Source organism: Geotrypetes seraphini, chromosome 10 (genome assembly GCF_902459505.1).
Source record: "Geotrypetes seraphini chromosome 10, aGeoSer1.1, whole genome shotgun sequence".
Lineage (NCBI taxonomy): Eukaryota > Metazoa > Chordata > Amphibia > Gymnophiona > Dermophiidae > Geotrypetes > Geotrypetes seraphini.
In genome coordinates, this window is record NC_047093.1 from 112,881,990 (window position 1) to 112,900,330 (window position 18,341).

At 45.6% G+C, this 18,341-nt stretch overlaps 1 protein-coding gene across 2 annotated transcripts in view; it reads right to left on the reverse strand.

Moving 5' to 3' along the window:
* Positions 1 to 3,270: 3,270 nt before the first annotated feature.
* LRRC52 (leucine rich repeat containing 52) overlaps positions 3,271 to 18,341 on the reverse strand; it is an 88,713-nt gene continuing 73,642 nt past the window's right edge. The window contains exons 1-2 of one of the 2 annotated variants that reach the window (XR_004540951.1): positions 10,600 to 10,796; positions 3,432 to 3,669 (exon numbers count right to left, since the gene is read on the reverse strand). Coding sequence is in view for 1 of the 2 variants with exons in the window: in XM_033961978.1 (XP_033817869.1) it covers positions 3,356 to 3,669 (314 nt within the window). In the remaining variant the exon portion in view is untranslated. Of the gene's footprint in view, positions 3,670 to 10,599; positions 10,797 to 18,341 lie in introns of those variants that run through there. The other variant, XM_033961978.1, reaches the window with a different exon arrangement.

Consider the following 18,341-nt stretch of genomic DNA (forward strand, 5'->3'; position numbering starts at 1 on the left):
TCTAAGTCTGCATCAAGAGTAATGATCTTTGATGCTATCAAGACTCACTTCTGTGGAGAATTGTGAGGACACACTGATTATATCACAAAGCCCATACAGTGCTTTAGCTTCTTCTGCCATATTAGGTGATGACATCCAGTAAAATTTCACTTTGTTGTTTTACAGTATCTGCAGAATTGTGTTTACTATTTTGCCTAAGGGTTTCAGGAAAACAAGGTAGAGTACAAACGTTTTGGCTGTGGGATGGGATAGCAGTCTCATTTCAAGAACCCTGAATCCAGGCCCTATGTCTTGATTGGTTAATTTGCCTCTTTAAAAAATTATATGATTTTGATAAATTAAGTAAGGGTTGAAAATAAACTATCTTTCTTTTTCAAATGCCAATGAAAATAACTAAAAAAGAGGAGGATGTTGATAGCCCTATCCTTGCACTCAATTTTTCCCATTCCATACCTGCCTGCTTGACTCAAGGCCTCCCCTCACACCCCCCCCCCCCCCACACACACACACACACACACTTCTGCCTCTACTCTTTCCTAGGTGCTGATTTGTGTTTAGTGAGATGTTATGTAGAGACACAGATGAATTTAAACAGGAAGCTGAAGTGAGCAAATTACTCGGACCCTTGGCCATACCCTTGTAACCTCATGCTTATAAGACTGTTTACTTCTAACAGGTTTCCCACTGAACTGCCTCTCCCCTCTGCAATCTGTGCAAAACTCTGCCGTACGACTTATTTTCTGCCAACCTCGCTATACTCATGTTACCTCTCCTCAAATCACTTCACTGGCAACCTATCCATCTTCACATACAGTTCAAACTCTTATTACTAACCTACAAGTGTGTTCATTCTGTAGCTCCTCAATATATCTCCTCTCTTGTATCTCTTTATATGCCTCCCTAAGAACTCAGTTCTCATATAAGTTACTTTTATCTGTACCCTTCTCCTCCACTGTCAATTCCTGACTTAGGCTAGATTCACTAAGCAAACCAATCGGTTGCGAGCCCTTTATAACCAGATTTCACTCCTGCAATATTCACTAACGCCTGAAGCGATCCGATCCCGATCATCCCATGCAAATTAGTAAAACCCCATGCACAATAGCCAAGCGATTATTCACTAACAATTGCTTGGCTATTTTGAGTTGGGTTTTACTATTGGCAAACCCAACTGCTTCAGACCTGTCAGTAACTGAGTTACCGTCAGGTCTGCAGGTATTTTGACAGGCCTGCCTGTCTTTTTTATTCATTTTTTTTCCATGGCACAGATATTGTGTGTGTGTTACACACGCAAAATATCTGCCCCATAAAAAAAAAATATGAATAAAATGACAGGCAGGCCTGTCAAAAAAATGTACCCCCTCACAAAAATGCGCTCCCCAAGCACGGCCGCTCCCCACCTCTGACCGGCATGGCACTCGCCCTACCTCCCTCCCTCCCCGCGACTGGCACGTACAGCCCTCGCCCCCTCCTGGCACAGCCCACCCCCGGCACCAAAAAGTTGAGAGCAGGAGGGGTGCTTAGTCCCTCCTGCTCCTAGGCCTCCACCCTTCGGCTCACCCCTGGCACCAAAAAGTTGTGAGCAGGAGGGGTGCTCAGTCCCTCCTGCTCCTAGGCCTCCCATCCTTTGGCCCACCCCTAGTTGGCCCAGGCGGCGGGCCTGGCCCACCCGCCCTGGTACTTTTTTAATAGTTGGGAGCAGGAGGGGTGCCTGGTCTCTGCTGCTCCTTGGAGGCTCCGAACACAAAACACAATCTTTGGGAGCAGGAGGGGTGCCTGGACCTTCCTCCTGCTCCTATGCTGCTCAAAAATCTTCGGGAGCAGGAGGCAAGTCCTCCTGTTCCTACTCTCCGGCCGGCTGCCACTCAATAGCGGCCTTAGGTCCCGCCTCAGCGCATCATCTGATGCACGGGGAGAAGCCTAAGGCCCTGATTGGCTGAGGCGCTTCAGGCTCCTCCCTTTGGAAGGGCCTGGGGCACCTCAGCCAATCAGGGACTTCCTTAGGGAGGAGTCTAAGGAAGTCCCTGATTGGCCATTGTTTTGGGCTGGGCCCAACTGCCTGGGCCAACCAGGGGTGGGATGGGAGGCCTAGGAGCAAGAGGGACTGAGCACCCCTGCTGCTCCCAACTTTGGTGTCGGGGTGGGCCATGCTGGGAGGGGTGGGAGTGCCGTGCCGTGCTGCACTGCTTTTTTTTCTTTTTAATGCTGATGACAGGAGGGAGTTGGCATCCCTCCTGCTTTTTTCTCTGCAGGGGAGGGGGGGGCGGCAGAGCAGGGCAGGCAGGAGAGGTCGGGACTTGGGGGGTGTCGGGCAGATCTCTCTTGTCTTCTCCTGGACTCTCCTGCTCTCTTCTGCCGTTCTCCGCAGTGCAGGCCCACTTTAAAACCACAGGCTTGCCCTGCAGGGAACGGCGGCAGAGAGCAGGAGAGTCCGGGAACAGGCAAAAGAGATCTGGGCAGAGCAGGGCAGGCAGGAGAGATTGGGGCCTGGGCGGGGAGGAGTGTCAGGCAGGGACAGAGTGTGTCGAGCCGGTGCCCAATCTCTCTTCCCTGCTCGCCGGACTCTCCTGCTGCAGGCAAGAGAGGGCTGGGCTGAGCCCTGACAGCAGTGACAGGAGGCTGCTTCTCCTGTCACTACTATCAGGTTGTGCGCATGAGCAGGGATCGCTCTAGCCTTGGGTAGGGGGGCGTTCTAACGATCGTCCCCATTTGCATGCAGGCCTTTACTGAATTAGTCAGCCGGCATGCAAACAGAAATGGATCGTGCACAGTTTGGAGGTTTAGTGAATCCTGGCCTTAGTTCCTTTTACCTTGGTGCCCCATATGCCTGGAATAGACTACCTTAGCTTGTCTCACACCCCTGCCCTTCCCTTGTTCTTAAGTAGGCTGAAAACCCACCTTTTCGAGATTGCCTTCAACTCATAACCCTCTCCCCTCTGCTCATCACCCTAGCCAGCAGTTTAACCCTCTCCCAGTAACTGTAACCCCCACCCTGGCATTCTGTCTGTCTGGATTGATTAGATAGTGAGCTCATTGGAGCAGAGACTGTCTCATTCGAGTCCCTGTACAGCGCTGTGTACGTCTGGTAGTGCTCTAGAAATAATTAATAGTAGTAATTTTCTCAAGGTCATTCAGTGAATGCTATAGAAATAATATCAGTATATTCAGAGCTATAAATCTGTACTTTCCCCACTTCCAAGATAAAGAAAAAAAGTAAAAAATGCAGGGACTGGCAAGTAAATTGTTTACTTTTTTATTTGGGTTCACAAAACACATAAAAACTGAAGTGAACAAGATGCTATGGGGACAACATGAAGAGAGGCACATGGCATTTCTGTGCTTAGTTACATGGCATCTACACATGGGCATTGAAGTAAACGCCAATCTCAGGCTCTTCCTTTTTGCCCTTTGTAGCCAATTCCTCTACTTCTTCCTCTTCCTTATCATCCTCCTTAGTTTTGCAAAGCTTGTTGTACATTACAATGCAGACACCAGCAATCCAGGCTGCTACTGTCCCAGAGAAGAAAATGCCAAAGCCCACGAGGGATAGGAAGATGTAATCCTTGTTCTGGAGGCTACTGCTGCACATATGTTTCATCTCTTCCTGAATGTCAGACAGTGGCTTCCCAAGCACTTCATTTGGTGCACTGCAAGATGTATTAGCAGCATCTGCAGAACAGATAAAAGCAAAATTTACATACAGAATATGAAAGTGAAATAGGCTGAGAGACGAGCACAAACAGAAGCAATGGATAGAGAAGTAACAGGCTATACAGCAGAACATTTTCACAGAGAGCAGGGCCTGTGACTTATACTGTATAGAAATATAGACATGATTAATACTGTACATGCTCATTGTAACATAGTAGATTATTGCAGAAATAGACCAATTGATCCACCCAGACATCCTACTGTAGTAGTAGAAGTAGTGGACTTTAACAGCAATCTTTACAGTGGATTTGCTTTGTAGCTGGTTTTGGTTTTCAGGATGATGGAGTCCATCTGAGGAGATACTGTCTGTCAATAATTTATGCTTTCTTTTCCAGATTCTATTCCAGAAATACTTTGAAAAGCTATGTTCTAAACTGTAAACAGTCTGTAAGGAGATTTTTTTTTCAACTCCACAAAGTAACTTCAACTCAGAGGGCCAAGGTGCACTTTAAACGTGTAGTCTGGCCTCCAATATGGAGACTTGACAGGAGAATGTTTACATTTATTTGTCCTTGTGAGATCTAGCATGGTATATTTGGTGCATCTGAAGTATTTACAGGCTAGGGGAGTTGAAGTCAATGACCCTGAAGTCTCTCTCCTACCACACAGGGGTCCATTTGGAGAAGGTTGTATTTCTATTCTGTTCATGCATGGAAATGCTAGTGATTCTAGAAAACAGGAGATACCAACTCCCCAAAAGAAGTGAAAAACAAACAGTGAAGGAGACTTCTGGTGTTTGAACCGCAAGGTAAGGGCAGAATAGAAATCCCTAATGTAATGTAATGTAATATCTTTTATTGTAGCTCACGACTTGGCACAATCGTGTTTCAGCCCAAAAGGGCCTGCCTCAGAAGTCTGAAATTCGTAGACAGGCACTTCCGGTCAAGCTGTTTGTTAGGACCGTGACATCGACTCTAAGAGCCTTAAGATTGTTCTTTTGACTGTTTTAAAGAACTAGCGTATACATTCAATCTACAAATTTCAGACTCCTGAGGCAGGCCCTTTTGGGCCGAAACACAATTGTGTTGAGTCATGAAATATGATAAAAGATATCGAACACCTGAAGTTTCCTTCACTGTTTGGTTTTCACTTCTTTTCATTTCAATGCTAGTGATTCTCACACGTTAGATGTGTACCATGGTTTTTAAAGCTAGCCATAGAATGGGCCCTAATTACTTCTCTGAACCTCTTTTCCCCCTTTTTCCTAAATGAAGTTCTCATATGAAGCAAACTTTCTTTTGAATTGTCCATCAAAAATGGTGTTTGAAATTAAAAATATTTTAGTGGCTTTTTCTCATTTCAGGCAGTGAACTATTGGAATTCATTAACTTTCTGTATTCAAACTAAATTTTCTTACATTCATTTCAGAAGGTTGTTTAAAAACCTTTTTATTTAAAAAAAAATGTTATCCTGATTTGTTTCTTTGTAGTATAAATTTTATTATTGTAACCCCCCCCCCTCCCAGGGCTTTTATTTGTTTTCCCTGATTTAGTTCTTTTGTAATGCAAACTACACCTATTGGTAATGTAGCAGACTATTGGAGGAGAGTTTGGCGTAGTAGTTAGAACTACAACCATAGCACCCTGAGGTTGTGGGTTCAAAATCCATGCTGCTCCTTGTGACCCTGGGCAAGTCACTTAATACTCTTGTGGTGGGGAATAGGTTGCAAATTCGCTGTCCTGACTGACACACACACACACACTGGAGTGGCTAAGGAAGCTTAACCCACAATAATGCAAACTTTGGTTTCAAAAACAAAAGGTTTCTTTTATTTTCCTTCTGACTCTTGCATTCAGGGTAAATCAAATGGCTTAAACAAGTTTGCCTGCCTCTGCTTCAAAACCATAACAGGTTCAACCCCAGTCTACCTGTCGCACCATTTTGAATTTACAGGCACCACTTGCAGACATAGTGCCTACCTGTTTGCTTTTCCATCCTTGAAGGGCTATATCTACAAGAGATTCCTTGAGAGATCATTATCATTTCAAGCAGGCAAATTGAATAAATGTTTAACCAACTTCATTTCAAATGCACTCTCCTACCAAACCTTCAGGAAATCAATTAAAACCTATCTCTGATAAACTTCTCTGACTCCTTTCCTGTCTTCTTGTATCTTTGAAATACTTCTGGATAAATCCTGACTACTCTTGGTATGCTAATGTAATTTGAAAGTCTTTTTTTTTTTTTTTTTTTTGTAATATCACTGTCTGTATACAGTCTCTTCCTCTGTAAAACGCTCTGAACTGCTTGTGGTATTGCGGTATACAAAAATAAAGTTGTTATTATTATTAAAACAATATTCCATATCATATTGTAGCAAAAAACTCATAAGACTCTCCTACACAGTGCTGAGCACCTGCAATTGCATCAGCTGTTCAATAAGCACACTGATGCCATGTGTAATGCACAAGTCCACTGTAACTTTGTAATCTTTTCCCTAAAAACAAGGAAAAAGTTAAGTTTTCAGTAAAATGTGGGGGGTTACAACCCCCCCCACAACGCGGCGCGATCTGTATTAAGTAAAGTGGGGGGGCTCGTAGCCCCGTCGTAGCCCCTAAAAACAGTCTTTTTCTTCGGCGCGCACCTCTACACTGCGCTCAGTTGTCTGCTCGCGCCTTTGTCCCGGCGCGCTTTTGTCCTGACACCCTGATATAGCATAATGCTTTACCAGTTCTGGATGCTATCAGCTTCCTTAGGTTTCCTTCTCAAAAGGTTGCACAGTTCTTAGCTCTAAGCCAGTGATGGCTAACCTTTTTGAGCCCGAGTGCCCAAACTGCCGCACAAAACCAAAGAATTTCCTCAAAGTGCCAGCACGTCAATTAAACCTTAATAACAAGATTTTAGTATCTAAAAACTCTTTATAAAGTTGCCTGAACTATGTAACATCATTTTTAAAGGTTGGAATCTTTGTATTGTCATAGAATCAATTTGATTCACAATCCTTTGGTTTTCATTTCAATTTATTGGCAATTTATAATGTTTTAATGATTTCATTCATGGGCCGAATACACACATACTTTTCTCTGTCGCCGCACTCTTTGACCAAAAGATTTGTAAGCCTGCAACCACGTCAAGGTAGACTCTTTCAGCAGCTCCCCTCCCTCCCCCTTACCTTTGTGGCCAAGTCAAAATGATCTACCAACAATAAAATTTTAAAAACACAAAGCACACTGTACGCAGAGAAAATGTTAATTATCATTTATATTCCGCGGGTTTTCAAAGAGGTCAAGGCAGATGACTTTATGCAATGTCACCTCACTAACAACTATACAAAAATAGACAAATATTCCCCCTCCCTTTTTACTAAACCGTGATAGCGGTTTTTAGCGCAGGGACCTGCGCTGAATGCCCCACGCTGCTCTTGAAGCTCATAGGCTCCCTGCGCTAAAAAACGCTATGCGGTTTAGTAAAAGGGGGCCATAGTGCAAAATATAGAAAGCATATAAAAATTCTCAAAACGGACACATTTTGATCACTAAATTGAAAATAAAATCATTTTCCTACCTTTGGTAATTTCATCAGTCTCTGGTTGCACTTTATTCTTCTGACTGTGCATCCAATATTTCTTCCCTTTTTTCAGCCTCCTGTATGCTTTCTCTCCTCCAGACCTCATTCCCTCCCCAAACTTTTTCTTTGTTTCACCCTGCCCCCTTCTTTCTTTTTCTCTCTCTCCATACCCCCTTTCATTCTGTATGTCTGTCTTTCTCTCTCTCTCTCCATGCCCCATTTTTCTTTGTTTCACCCAGCCCTCTTTCTTTTATTTTTTTTTGGCTCCCTGTCCCCCCCTTTCTTTCTTTCTCCTTGCCCTCCCCTATGCCACCACCATTGGGAAAATACTGCCACCGCCACTGGGGAATAGGCTGCCACTGCCGCTATCAGGAACAGGCCGGCGCCGAGTTCGCCCTGCTTCTCTTCCCCACGGGGCCGACCAACTCTCGCCACTCGACGTCAATTCTAACATCGGAGAGGACGTTCTGGGCCAGCCAGGCAGCAATTGGCTGGCCCAGAACGTCCTCTCCGACATCAGAATTGACGCGGGTGGCGAGAGTTGGTCGGCCCCACAGGGAAAAGCAGGGAGAACTTGGCACCGGCCTGTTCCCAATGGCGGCGGTGGCACTCAAGTGGCTAAAGAGACGCAGTTTGCCAGCCTAGGGAGAACACTGGAGGGTGGCCAGCTGTGCACCCCCTTGGGGCGTAAAACCGGGGCAGACCGCCCCCACCTCCACCTTGGTATGCCACTGTCTGTACCTCACTCCCTCCCTATGACCAAAAATTCTCCTTTCTTCTATTCCCCGTGTACACAACCATCTCTTTCCCTCCCTTCCTCTCTCCCAAGTCCTTGCCTTCTGTGCCCAAAAATACATTCCCTCCCCCACCTCAGCATCTCTTTCCCTCCCTTCCTCTCTCCCAAGTCCATGCCTTCTGTGTCCAAAAACACATTCCCTCCCCCACCTCAGCATCTATTTCCCTCCCTTCCTCTCTCCCAAGTCCATGCCTTGTGTCCAAAAACCCATTCCCTCCCCCAACTCAGCATCTCTTTCCCTCCTTTCCTCTCTCCCAAGTTCATGTTTTCTGTGTGCAAAAACCCTTTCCATCCCCCACCTCAGCATCTCTTTCCCTCCCTTCCTCTCTCCCAAGTTCATGCCTTCTGTGTCCAAAAACCCATTCCCTCCCCCACCTCAGCATCTCTTTCCCTCCCTTCCTCTCTCCCAAGTCCATGCCTTCTGTGTGCAAAAACCCATTCCCTCCCCCACCTCAGCATCTCTTTCCCTCCTTTCCTCCCTCCCAAGTTCATGCCTTCTGTGTCCAAAAACCCATTCCCTCCCCCACCTCAGCATCTCTTTCCCTCCCTTCCTCTCTCCCAAGTCCATGCCTTCTGTGTGCAAAAACCCATTCCCTCCCCCACCTCAGCATCTCTTTCCCTCCCTTCCTCTCTCCCAAGTTCATGCTTTCTGTGTCCAAAAACCCATTCCCTCCCCCACCTCAGCATCTCTTTCCCTCCTTTCCTCTCTCCCAAGTTCATGCTTTCTGTGTCCAAAAACCCATTCCCTCCCCCACCTCAGCATCTCTTTCCCTCCCTTCCTCTCTCCCAAGTCCATGCCTTCTGTGTGCAAAAACCCATTCCCTCCCCCACCTCAGCATCTCTTTCCCTCCTTTCCTCTCTCCCAAGTTCATGCTTTCTGTGTCCAAAAACCCATTCCATCCCCCACCTCAGCATCTCTTTCCCTCCCTTCCTCTCTCCCAAGTTCATGCCTTCTGTGTCCAAAAACCCATTCCCTCCCCCACCTCAGCATCTCTTTCCCTCCCTTCCTTTCTCCCAAGTTCATGCCTTGTGTCCAAAACGCACTCCCTCCCCCTTTTGTGTTCCCCGTTTGTCTCCCAGCCCATCTTAGCAACTTTCTCAGCAAAATGTAGCTCGAGCCGCGTAGGCTTGTCTTCTATTTCCTGCCTGTCACGCCGCGCACACATAGCCAATCGGAAATCTTCCCCAACTTCAGCGCTGACGTCAGGGAAGATTTCCGATCGGCTGTGTGAGCGGCAGGGCAGTCGGAGTAGAAGACGAGCCTCGAGTTATATTTAACCCCGCGGGTCCCCCATCGACCCATTCAGCTCTCTCTTCTGTGCACCCCCTGGTAGTACTGCCCTGATGGCGGCCCTGCGCGTGCCAGCTGCAAGGCCTTCGCATGCCACAGTTGGCACGCGTGCCATAGGTTCGCCATCGCTGCTCTAAGCAAACACTGGTTTCCTTAGGAAGGCTTAGTTATGAAGATAGGGAAATTCCCTTCCCCCACATTAATGCAGAGAGGCTTTAGTTTCACACAGACCTTAATCAAATGGATATGACTCTTCCCAGATCATATCATGTTCAGAATCAGCAGTATTATTTACATTCTCAAGCTCTGTAAACCCTGGAGACATTTCTATGTATATCATTGCACACATTTTCCTCCTCGGACAAGCAATCACAGCTGATCTCATTAGCCTTAGTCTCTAGCTGGGAATTATCTATCTCAACCTTTGTTTGCATACCCCTAGCGAATATTTTGGCACATCTGGATTATGCAAATTCCCTGTATATCTGATTAACCAAATTTAATCTGAAGAGGCTACAACTTATTCAGAAAACTGCGGCCAAATTAATTTTTGGAAGACATAAATATGATCATGCCTCTCCATTGTTGAGGTTACTTCATTGGCTTTCTGTTTACTGGCGAATTCAATTTAAGTATGCCAATGTAATTTTTAAAATTTTACATGGAATTTTTTCACCTTTATTACCTCTATCATTTAACTCTCTTCGATTTGTGGAGGAGTGTGTGGCGCGGTGGTTGAAGCTACAGCCTCCGCACCCTGGGGTTGTAGGTTCAAATCCCATGCTGCTCCTTGTGACCCTGGGTAAGTCACTTAATCCTCCATAGCCCCAGGTACATTAGATAGATTGTGAGCCCACCGGGACAGAGAGGGAAAATGCTTGAGTACCTGATTGTAAAACCGCTTAGATAACCTCGATAGGCGGTATATAAAATCCTAATAAACTTGAAACTTTCATACTACTAGGAATACACATACATTTAAATTGCTCTTCCCTTCTGTTAAAGGGTTTAAAACCCTAAGTAAATTCTCACATTCCTTATCCTATTCCTTGGTAAAAGTTTGGAACAATCTTCCCTCGATTATCAGAACGTCATTATCTCTATCACTTTTTAGGAAAAATCTGAAAACTTATCTCTTTCAGAGATTCTTAACTGAGGACTGGTCTAATTTATTGAAAATTTTTCTATTACCTTCATTATTGTTTTCTATTATATTCTTTTAAATCTTTGTTAATTGGCTCGAGTCCTTGCTGGAATGATCCGGTATATAAGATGGAAATTAGATTAGATTTACCTCACTGGTTGTTTGGTGTCCTGGGCTCCCTTCAGAATAGACCCCAGTAAGGTAAGATTTCAGGCAGTTAGGAGTTCCCACTTGCCTTGAGGATTGCTCCTGTGTTGCCAACATGTGTCTTGTCCAGAATCTGTCTTGAGCTCCAGTGTTCTCTCTATTCTTGCCTCTGCAATGGTCCCTCACTGTGTGAATCAGCTGTTTAACCAGGTGAACTGAGTCAATTGTTCCCTTAGGTCTGGTGTTACTCTGTGTGAAACTTGCACCCCTCCTCCTCTGCCTGCTGCAGCTTTGGAAGTGGGTGGAAAACCTTTCCCTGCCTGTTGCACTTTGTCCTGCTTATTTAAAGGCAAATAAATCCCTGTTCCTGCACTTTCTAAGTTTACAGGAACTGCCTTTGTATGGCCAAGGTTTACAATGCTGGTATTGCAACCAGTGGCAGGGCTGTCATTGACTGGCATATTGTATGTCTTAGGGCTTGGCCCCTTTTGCCTGTCACACTCTACTGCCCCAAGTACATTAGATAGATAGTGAGCCTACTGGGACAGATGGGGAAAATGCTTGAAGTACATGTAAGTAAACTGCCTTGAATGTGGTTGTAAAACTACAAAAAGGCAGTATACAAGTCCCAATCCCCCCTTATATTGTGGTTATGTTTTTGTAGGACTTTTTCCTTTTTAGGTGACAACCAACTGCCCCTGCAAGGGTCATTTTGTTCTAGACAAAAACCCACTAAAGCATCCATGGGGAGTGTGAGTCTCTAACACAGCAGCTATAATTAGGCAAGTAAATGAACAGAATATTGATATATGTATATGAACACATAGAGGTATAAATGCCAATATTCTGATTATATGCTCTTCTAGAAAATGACACTTAAATATGATGATGTATAGTTTGAAAGTGGGTGTACCCATGGGTAACACATGGGTGGGACGTACAGTAATGCAGTGGTGTTCAACATTTTTATACCTATGGACCAGCAGAAATAAAAGAATTATTTTGTGGACCAGCAAACTACTAACACTGATGCCGGACTGCAAAAATTTCCTGCCAGTCCATGAAGAATTAGTGTCCCCTGCAAGCGTGTGTCCATCTTCCTTCTGGCTTGGCTGCTCCTTATCTTCAGCAATAGCTGCACTTGTTTGCCAGGACAGTGCACAGTGGCTGCACGTGGCTGACCCAGAACCAGAACCACAGCTTGGTCCCCATCTCCATTCCGTGTACAGGGAGTGGGGAGAGAGATCCATGGTGCATCTCTCCCACTCCCTCTACTGCCATATCCAACATTTTTTCCTCTCTCATCCCCCAGATCATGTGCAGCATTTTTTTACTATTGCCCACCAGCCCCATGCCCAACATTTCTCCTTCTATCACCCCTCTCCAGCATCATGCCACATCCCTCTCTCCATCATTATGTCCAACATTCCAACCTCTTGCATCCCCTTCAATCTGTCCTGTTCCCTCTCCACCACCATATCCAATATTTCTCCTCTCATCTCTTCCCCATGTATCTCTTCCTCACTCCTCTCTCTCTATGCCCAACAATTTTCCTCTTTCTTCCTTTCCCCATGTGTACCATCTTTCCCTCTCACTTACAAACTCATCCCCAACAATTCTCCCTTTCTATCCCCTGCCTTGTATCCCAAGTTCATGCCACCTCCCTTCTGTGTCCCGAGTTTGTGTCCCCCCATCTTGTTTTCCAACCTTTGTCCCAAATTCATGCCTCTCCCATGTCCCAATGTGCTCCTCCCCCTCCCTCTTTTCTCCCTTACTTGTTCAGGGCTGTCCAGCCTCTGCTGAAGCCGGATGAGTGTCTACTGCAAGTGCGTGTCCATCTTCCTTCTGGCTTGGCTGCTCCTTATCTTCAGCGCCAGCTGCACTTGTTTGCTGGGACAGCACGCAGCGGCTCTTGCACGCTGCATGCTGCTGACCCTGTTCTGGTTCCAGGTCAGCCACGTGCAGCGTGCAAGAGCCAGTGTGCGCTGTCCCAGCAAAAAAGTGCAGCTGGCGCTTAAGATAAGGAGCAGCCAAGCCAGAAGGAAGACAGACACACAATTGCAGGGGACACTAATTCTTCATGGACCGGCAAGAAATTTTTGCAGACTGACACCGGTCTTCAGACTGTCAATTGAAGAACACTGCAGTAGTATAATGCACTAAGTTATGGAACGGTATAAATTTTTTTGCCAAACTATAAAATTGTATAGTTTTCACAGTTAGGTTAGTATTCTGTAAAGAAAAGAAGATGCATACTTTACTTTATGAAATAGACGCCTTGGTACCTAAAAACATCCATCTTGTTACAAAATTACTCCCTCAATGGTTTTCCTGGACATTAACCTAATAGATTCAGTGTATTATCTTTTTGGGAAAAAATAGTGCTGTTATGCTTATCTTTTCCTTATTCAGTTGAGTTCATTCAACCATCCTCAAAACTTCATAAGAACATGCCGCTGCTGGGTCAGACCAGTGTTCTATTGTGCCCAGCAGTCCGCTCACGTGGCAGTCCTCTGGTCAAAGACCAGCACCATAACTGAGACTAGCCCTACCTGAGTACGTTCTGGTTCAGCAGGAACTTGTCTAACTTTGTCTTGAATTCCTGGAGGGTGTTTGCCCTTATGACAGACTCCAGAAGAGAATTCCAGTTTTCTACCACTCTGGGTGAAGAAGAACTTCCTTACGTTAGTATGGAATCTATCCCCTTTCAATTTTAGAGAGTGCCCTCTCGTTTTCCTACCTTGGAGAGGGTGAACAACCTGTCTTTATCTACTAAGTCTATTCCCTTCAGTACCTTGAATGTTTCGATCATGTCCCCTCTCAATCTCCTCTGTTCGAGGGAGAAAAGGCCCAGTTTCTCTAATGTTTCACTGTATGGCAACTCCTCCAGCCTCTTAACCATCTTAGTCGCTCTTCTCTGGACCCTTTCAAGTAGTATCATGTCCTCCTTCATGTACGGCAACCAGTGCTGGATGCAGTACTCCAGGTGAGGGCACACCATGGCCTGGTACAGCGGCATGATAACCTTCTCTGATCTGTTCATGATCCCCTTTATCATTCCTAGCATTCTGTTCGCCCTTTTCGCTGCCGCCACACATTGCATGGACGGCTTTATCGACTTGTCAATCATAACTCCCAAGTCTCTCCAAGTACCGCACCAGACATCCTGTATTTGTACATGAGATTTTTGTTACCTACCGTGTTTCCCCGATGGTAAGACACTGTCTTATTTTTTTTGGAAGGCCAAAATATGCTCTAGGGCTTATTTTCGGGGGGATGCCTTATTTACCCATGAAGAAGACTACAGTACACAGTTATTGTTGAAAAAAAACAGAATTTTATTACCTTTATTGGATGTTCTGGCCGTGAACAAACTCCTGCAGTCTCCGTTAGGGAGGGATGAGGGAAGCTGCCTGTGTTTCCTTGTGCGGAGTCACGTGCGCGCGCTGCAGTCCTGTCACTTCCTCCTCTTCACTTCATGACGAGACGCGGCAAGCAGCCATGGAGGCAAATATGGTAGACGGAGGGACCACACGGAGTCACCCACTGTACCACCCGATTCGGGTAAGCGCAGGTATTGGTGGGTGGCTTATTTGCGGGGGGGGGTGCCTTATTTTACATTTTTTTCTAAAAAGGGGGGGCTGTCTTATTTGATGGCCCTGCCTTATCATCGGGGAAACACGGTACATGCATTACTTTACACTTATCCACGTTGAACCTCATCTGTCATGTTGATGCCCATTCCTCAAGCCTGATTATTTCACATTGCAGATCTTCGCAATCCCCCTGTGTCTTCACTACTCTGAATAACTTTGTATCGGCCACAAATTTAATCACCTCACTCGTCGTACCAATGTCCAGATCGTTTATAAAGATGTTGAAGAGCACAGGTCCAAGCACCTAGCCCTGCGGCATCCTACTGGTGACGCTCTTCCAGTCCTAATATTGTACATTTACCCCTACTCTCTGTTTCCTATGCTTCAGCCAATTTTTAATCTACGTGAGTATTTCACCCTCGATTCCATGGCTTGCAATTTTCCGAAGTAGTCATTCATGCAGAACCTTGTCAAACGCCTTCTGAAAATCCAGATATACAATGTCGACTGGGTCACCCTTGTCTATCTGTCTGTTTACTCCCTCAAAGAAGTGCAGCAAGTTTGTCAAACACAATCTGCCTTTGTTAAAACTGTGCTGACTGGTCCTCATCAGCCCGTGTCCGTCAAGGTGATCAATGATGTGGTCCTTTATCAGCGACTCTACCATCTTTTCTGGTACCGAGGTCAGTCTTTGAGCCTGAAAGTTATAGAAGTGCACATTCAAGTGCAGTAGTTATTTTTCTCTTCCTACAGGGCTGACAGCCTAAGTAGCTGATAGATATCTGGGAGCTTCGGTAAACCAGAATGTTTTAATCCAGGGAAGAGAGGTATAAATGTGCAAATTTTTAAAAATAAAATAAATGTTTCCAGTAAAGCATTTGACTGTGTGGATTGGGAGTACTTGTTTGCGGTGCTCGAGGGCTATGGGTTAAGGGGTTCTTTCCTGATCATGGTTCATCTTTTGTACCACCTTCCTAGCTCGGCGGTATTGGTCAATGGTATGGTTTCTGGTTATTTTCCGGTAGAGTGTGGCACCCGTCAGGGTTGCCCCCTTTCCCCTTTATTATTTATTTTATCCTTGGAGCCCTTATTGTGGCGGATTCGTGAGGATGGATTGGTTACTGGGCTGTCCATGGGGCGGGAGGAGGTATGTTGTTTAGCATTCGCGGATGATGTTGACCCAACTGGGTCGGTCTCTTCAGCAGGCGTTGCAATTGGTTGGTGATGATGGCCGGGTGTCTGGTCTGGAGTTAAATTTGGACAAATTGGAGGCTTTGGCTATAGGTGGGTATGCTTTTGTGGATTGGTCGCTCTCCTTCCCGTTGCGAAAGGTGGCACACAAACTTGAATATCTGGGGATCTACATCACCAGCAATTTATCCTGGGCCTACAGGGAAAATTTCACAGTGTTATTGAATAAGTCCAGGGATCTTTTGGATCTTTGGGCTTGCTTTTCATTGTCCTTAAGGGTTCGAATTGCACTTTACAAAATGATTTTGTTCCCTAAGTGGGTCTATGTGATGCAAACTTTTCCATTGTATATGACTAATAAGGATATTAATATGTATCACGCTGTCTTACGCAAATTTCTTTGGAATAATAGAAAATCCAGAATGACTCTTGCTCAATTATCTTTACCCATGGGACTGGCGCTTCCGGATCTGAGGAGATACAAAATAGCCTGCCTTCTTAGGCACCTGGTGGACTGGATTAAGAACACTCAGTTTTATACCCCAGTCACTCTTGAGCAGCAATTGATAGCTCCTACTCACCTGATGTACTACCTTCATGCTAAGCGCCCTCACCAGATTTTTCCCACCAAGAATCATCCTTTGCTGCGATCCGTGAGACAATGTTGGCAATGGCTGTGTAAATGCATGCATTTGCCTTTTACTTCCATGGTTCTGTTGCCCTTGTGGGGTAATAGAGACTTGGATCCTGATGCTTCCAAACTTTACTTGCAGCAATGGAATGCTTGTGGTCTATGCTACGTGCGAGATGTGGTGTCAGAGGAGGGAGTCCCTCATTCTTTCCAGGACCTACAGGAGGCCAGGGATTGGCTTTTCTACTGCCAGGTGTCTCATTATCTCCACTCCTTATGCTGCCACTTTGAACGAAGACAGGGTGGATGTGGTGTGTGAGACCTTGACTTTGTCCCGCTTGACTCAGATTAGTTTATCCTTTTATCAAGTCAGTTTGGGCTGCTTTGCAGCACCTTGGGACCCTGAGGTGGTGGCAGTTGTGTGGAGCCAGGATCTCTCCCCGTCTAAACATATCACGAGCCCAGGAGTTTGTCTTCTTATGAAACATCTTCCTCGGATGACTCGCTCTGTTGTGCTGCAGGAACAGCACTTCAAGTTTCTTTTGCGGCTGCATGTCTCACAGTTCCGGGCCTATGTCTCTGATGTTGCCTCTCATGCTCAGTGTCTTAAGTGCCAGTCCACCCCTGCCGGATTGCTTCATATGTTTTGGTCCTGTGACCGCCTTCAAACATTTTGGTCTTTTATACCTGCAGACTGCTCTGTGTAAGCAGATTCCTTTTGAGGGCGGATGTTCTGCTCTTTTCTCAGGTGGTTTCTCTGGGCTTGTCTAGAGGGGGTAATATGTTATTTCAAAAAGCGTCCTTACTGGCCCGGAAATGTATTCTTTTGTTGTGGTGTCAGGCTGAAGCGCCTACCCTTTCCATGTGGAGAAATGAATTGTTCACTTTGTTGAAATTTGAATATTTGGATGTCCAGCAGGGAGGTCCTGGTTCGTGGAAGAAATTCAGAACATGGGCTCCTGTCAGGGAGGGATTGTCCCATAGAACTAGAAGTTCTCTATTGAATTTTTGATACTGGAGTGCAGGGGAGGGAGGGGGCTCCTTGGGGGGGGGGGGGGGCTTGGTTTCTGTAGGTCTCCGTGAAGGAATAACACGATTAGACGTGACTGTTACTGCTCATTTCTCCTGTTTGCTGTTGTTGTTTGATGTTGTATTGACTGCATTTTTAAAACACAAAACTCAATAAATATGATGTTGAAAAAAAAATGTTTTAAAGGGGTTACAGGGAGTATTAAGATAGTGCTTTGCTATAAACCATGAAGTAGATAATCCATATTTCACTCTTTCCTTTCCTTCTTTTCAGATAGGCTTCTTTCCATCATACAAATCTCAATATGGGTAGATGTACCAAATTGAACCCATATATCATATCAGTAAAGATGAAGCACATGAAACTAAGAAGAGATGTTCATAGTTCAGGCCTGCACAACTCAAAAATGATCCGGGGCCGAAACAAAGTCACAGGAAGTGGCCACGGCTCGAGGCACCCGAAAGTGTAGGGACGTTACTGTGATGACATCACATGCATGCGTGGCATCATGTTGACATCCGCACATGTGCAGAGGCCTTCCAGACGAGCCCTGAGACGCCAGTAGGGGGTGCCAGCAGGGAAGAGGGCAGGAGAGGAGAGACACTGGTGGCGGCTGATTGCCTACAGCTGTGTTTCTCAACTACTTCAAGCTAAGTACCCCCAACCACAGACCTCCCAAGCTCTGCCCCAGATTCTGCCCCCTTTACTAATTATAATGCAATTTTTTCCTTTTATTTTTCATATACACACAGCAGATATAAATTCTCAAAACTGACACATTTCGATCACTAAATTGAAAATAAAATAATTTTTCCTACCTTTGTTGTCTGGTGATTTAATTAATTTCTGGTTGGACTTCCTTCTGACTGTGCATCCAACATTTCTTTCACAATCCAACCCCATCCCCTTTGGGTCCAGGTCTCTATCTCTTTTCCCTCTGCTTACTCTCCCCAGATCCAGTGTCAGTTCTCCTTTGTACCTATGAGCATTTTTGTTCCAGGTCTCCCTCTCCCTCCTGTTATGATGTTCCATCTATCTGTTCTTCCTCAGGGTCTCTCCCCCTCTGTCTGTACCTCCCATAGTCCAGCATTTGCCTCCTGTCTTTCCCCTTTTGTCCAGGCCTCTCTTTCTCTGTCTTTCTTCTGCTTACAAACCCCCCCCCCCCCCAATCCCCATCCCTAGCATTTGTTCTCCTTTCTTCCAGGTCTTTCTCTGCTCTCACTCTCTGTCCTTCCTTCTTCCCTCCCTGGTCCAGAATCTTTCCACCTCTCTGCAGTCTCTCTCTCTTCCCTCTATA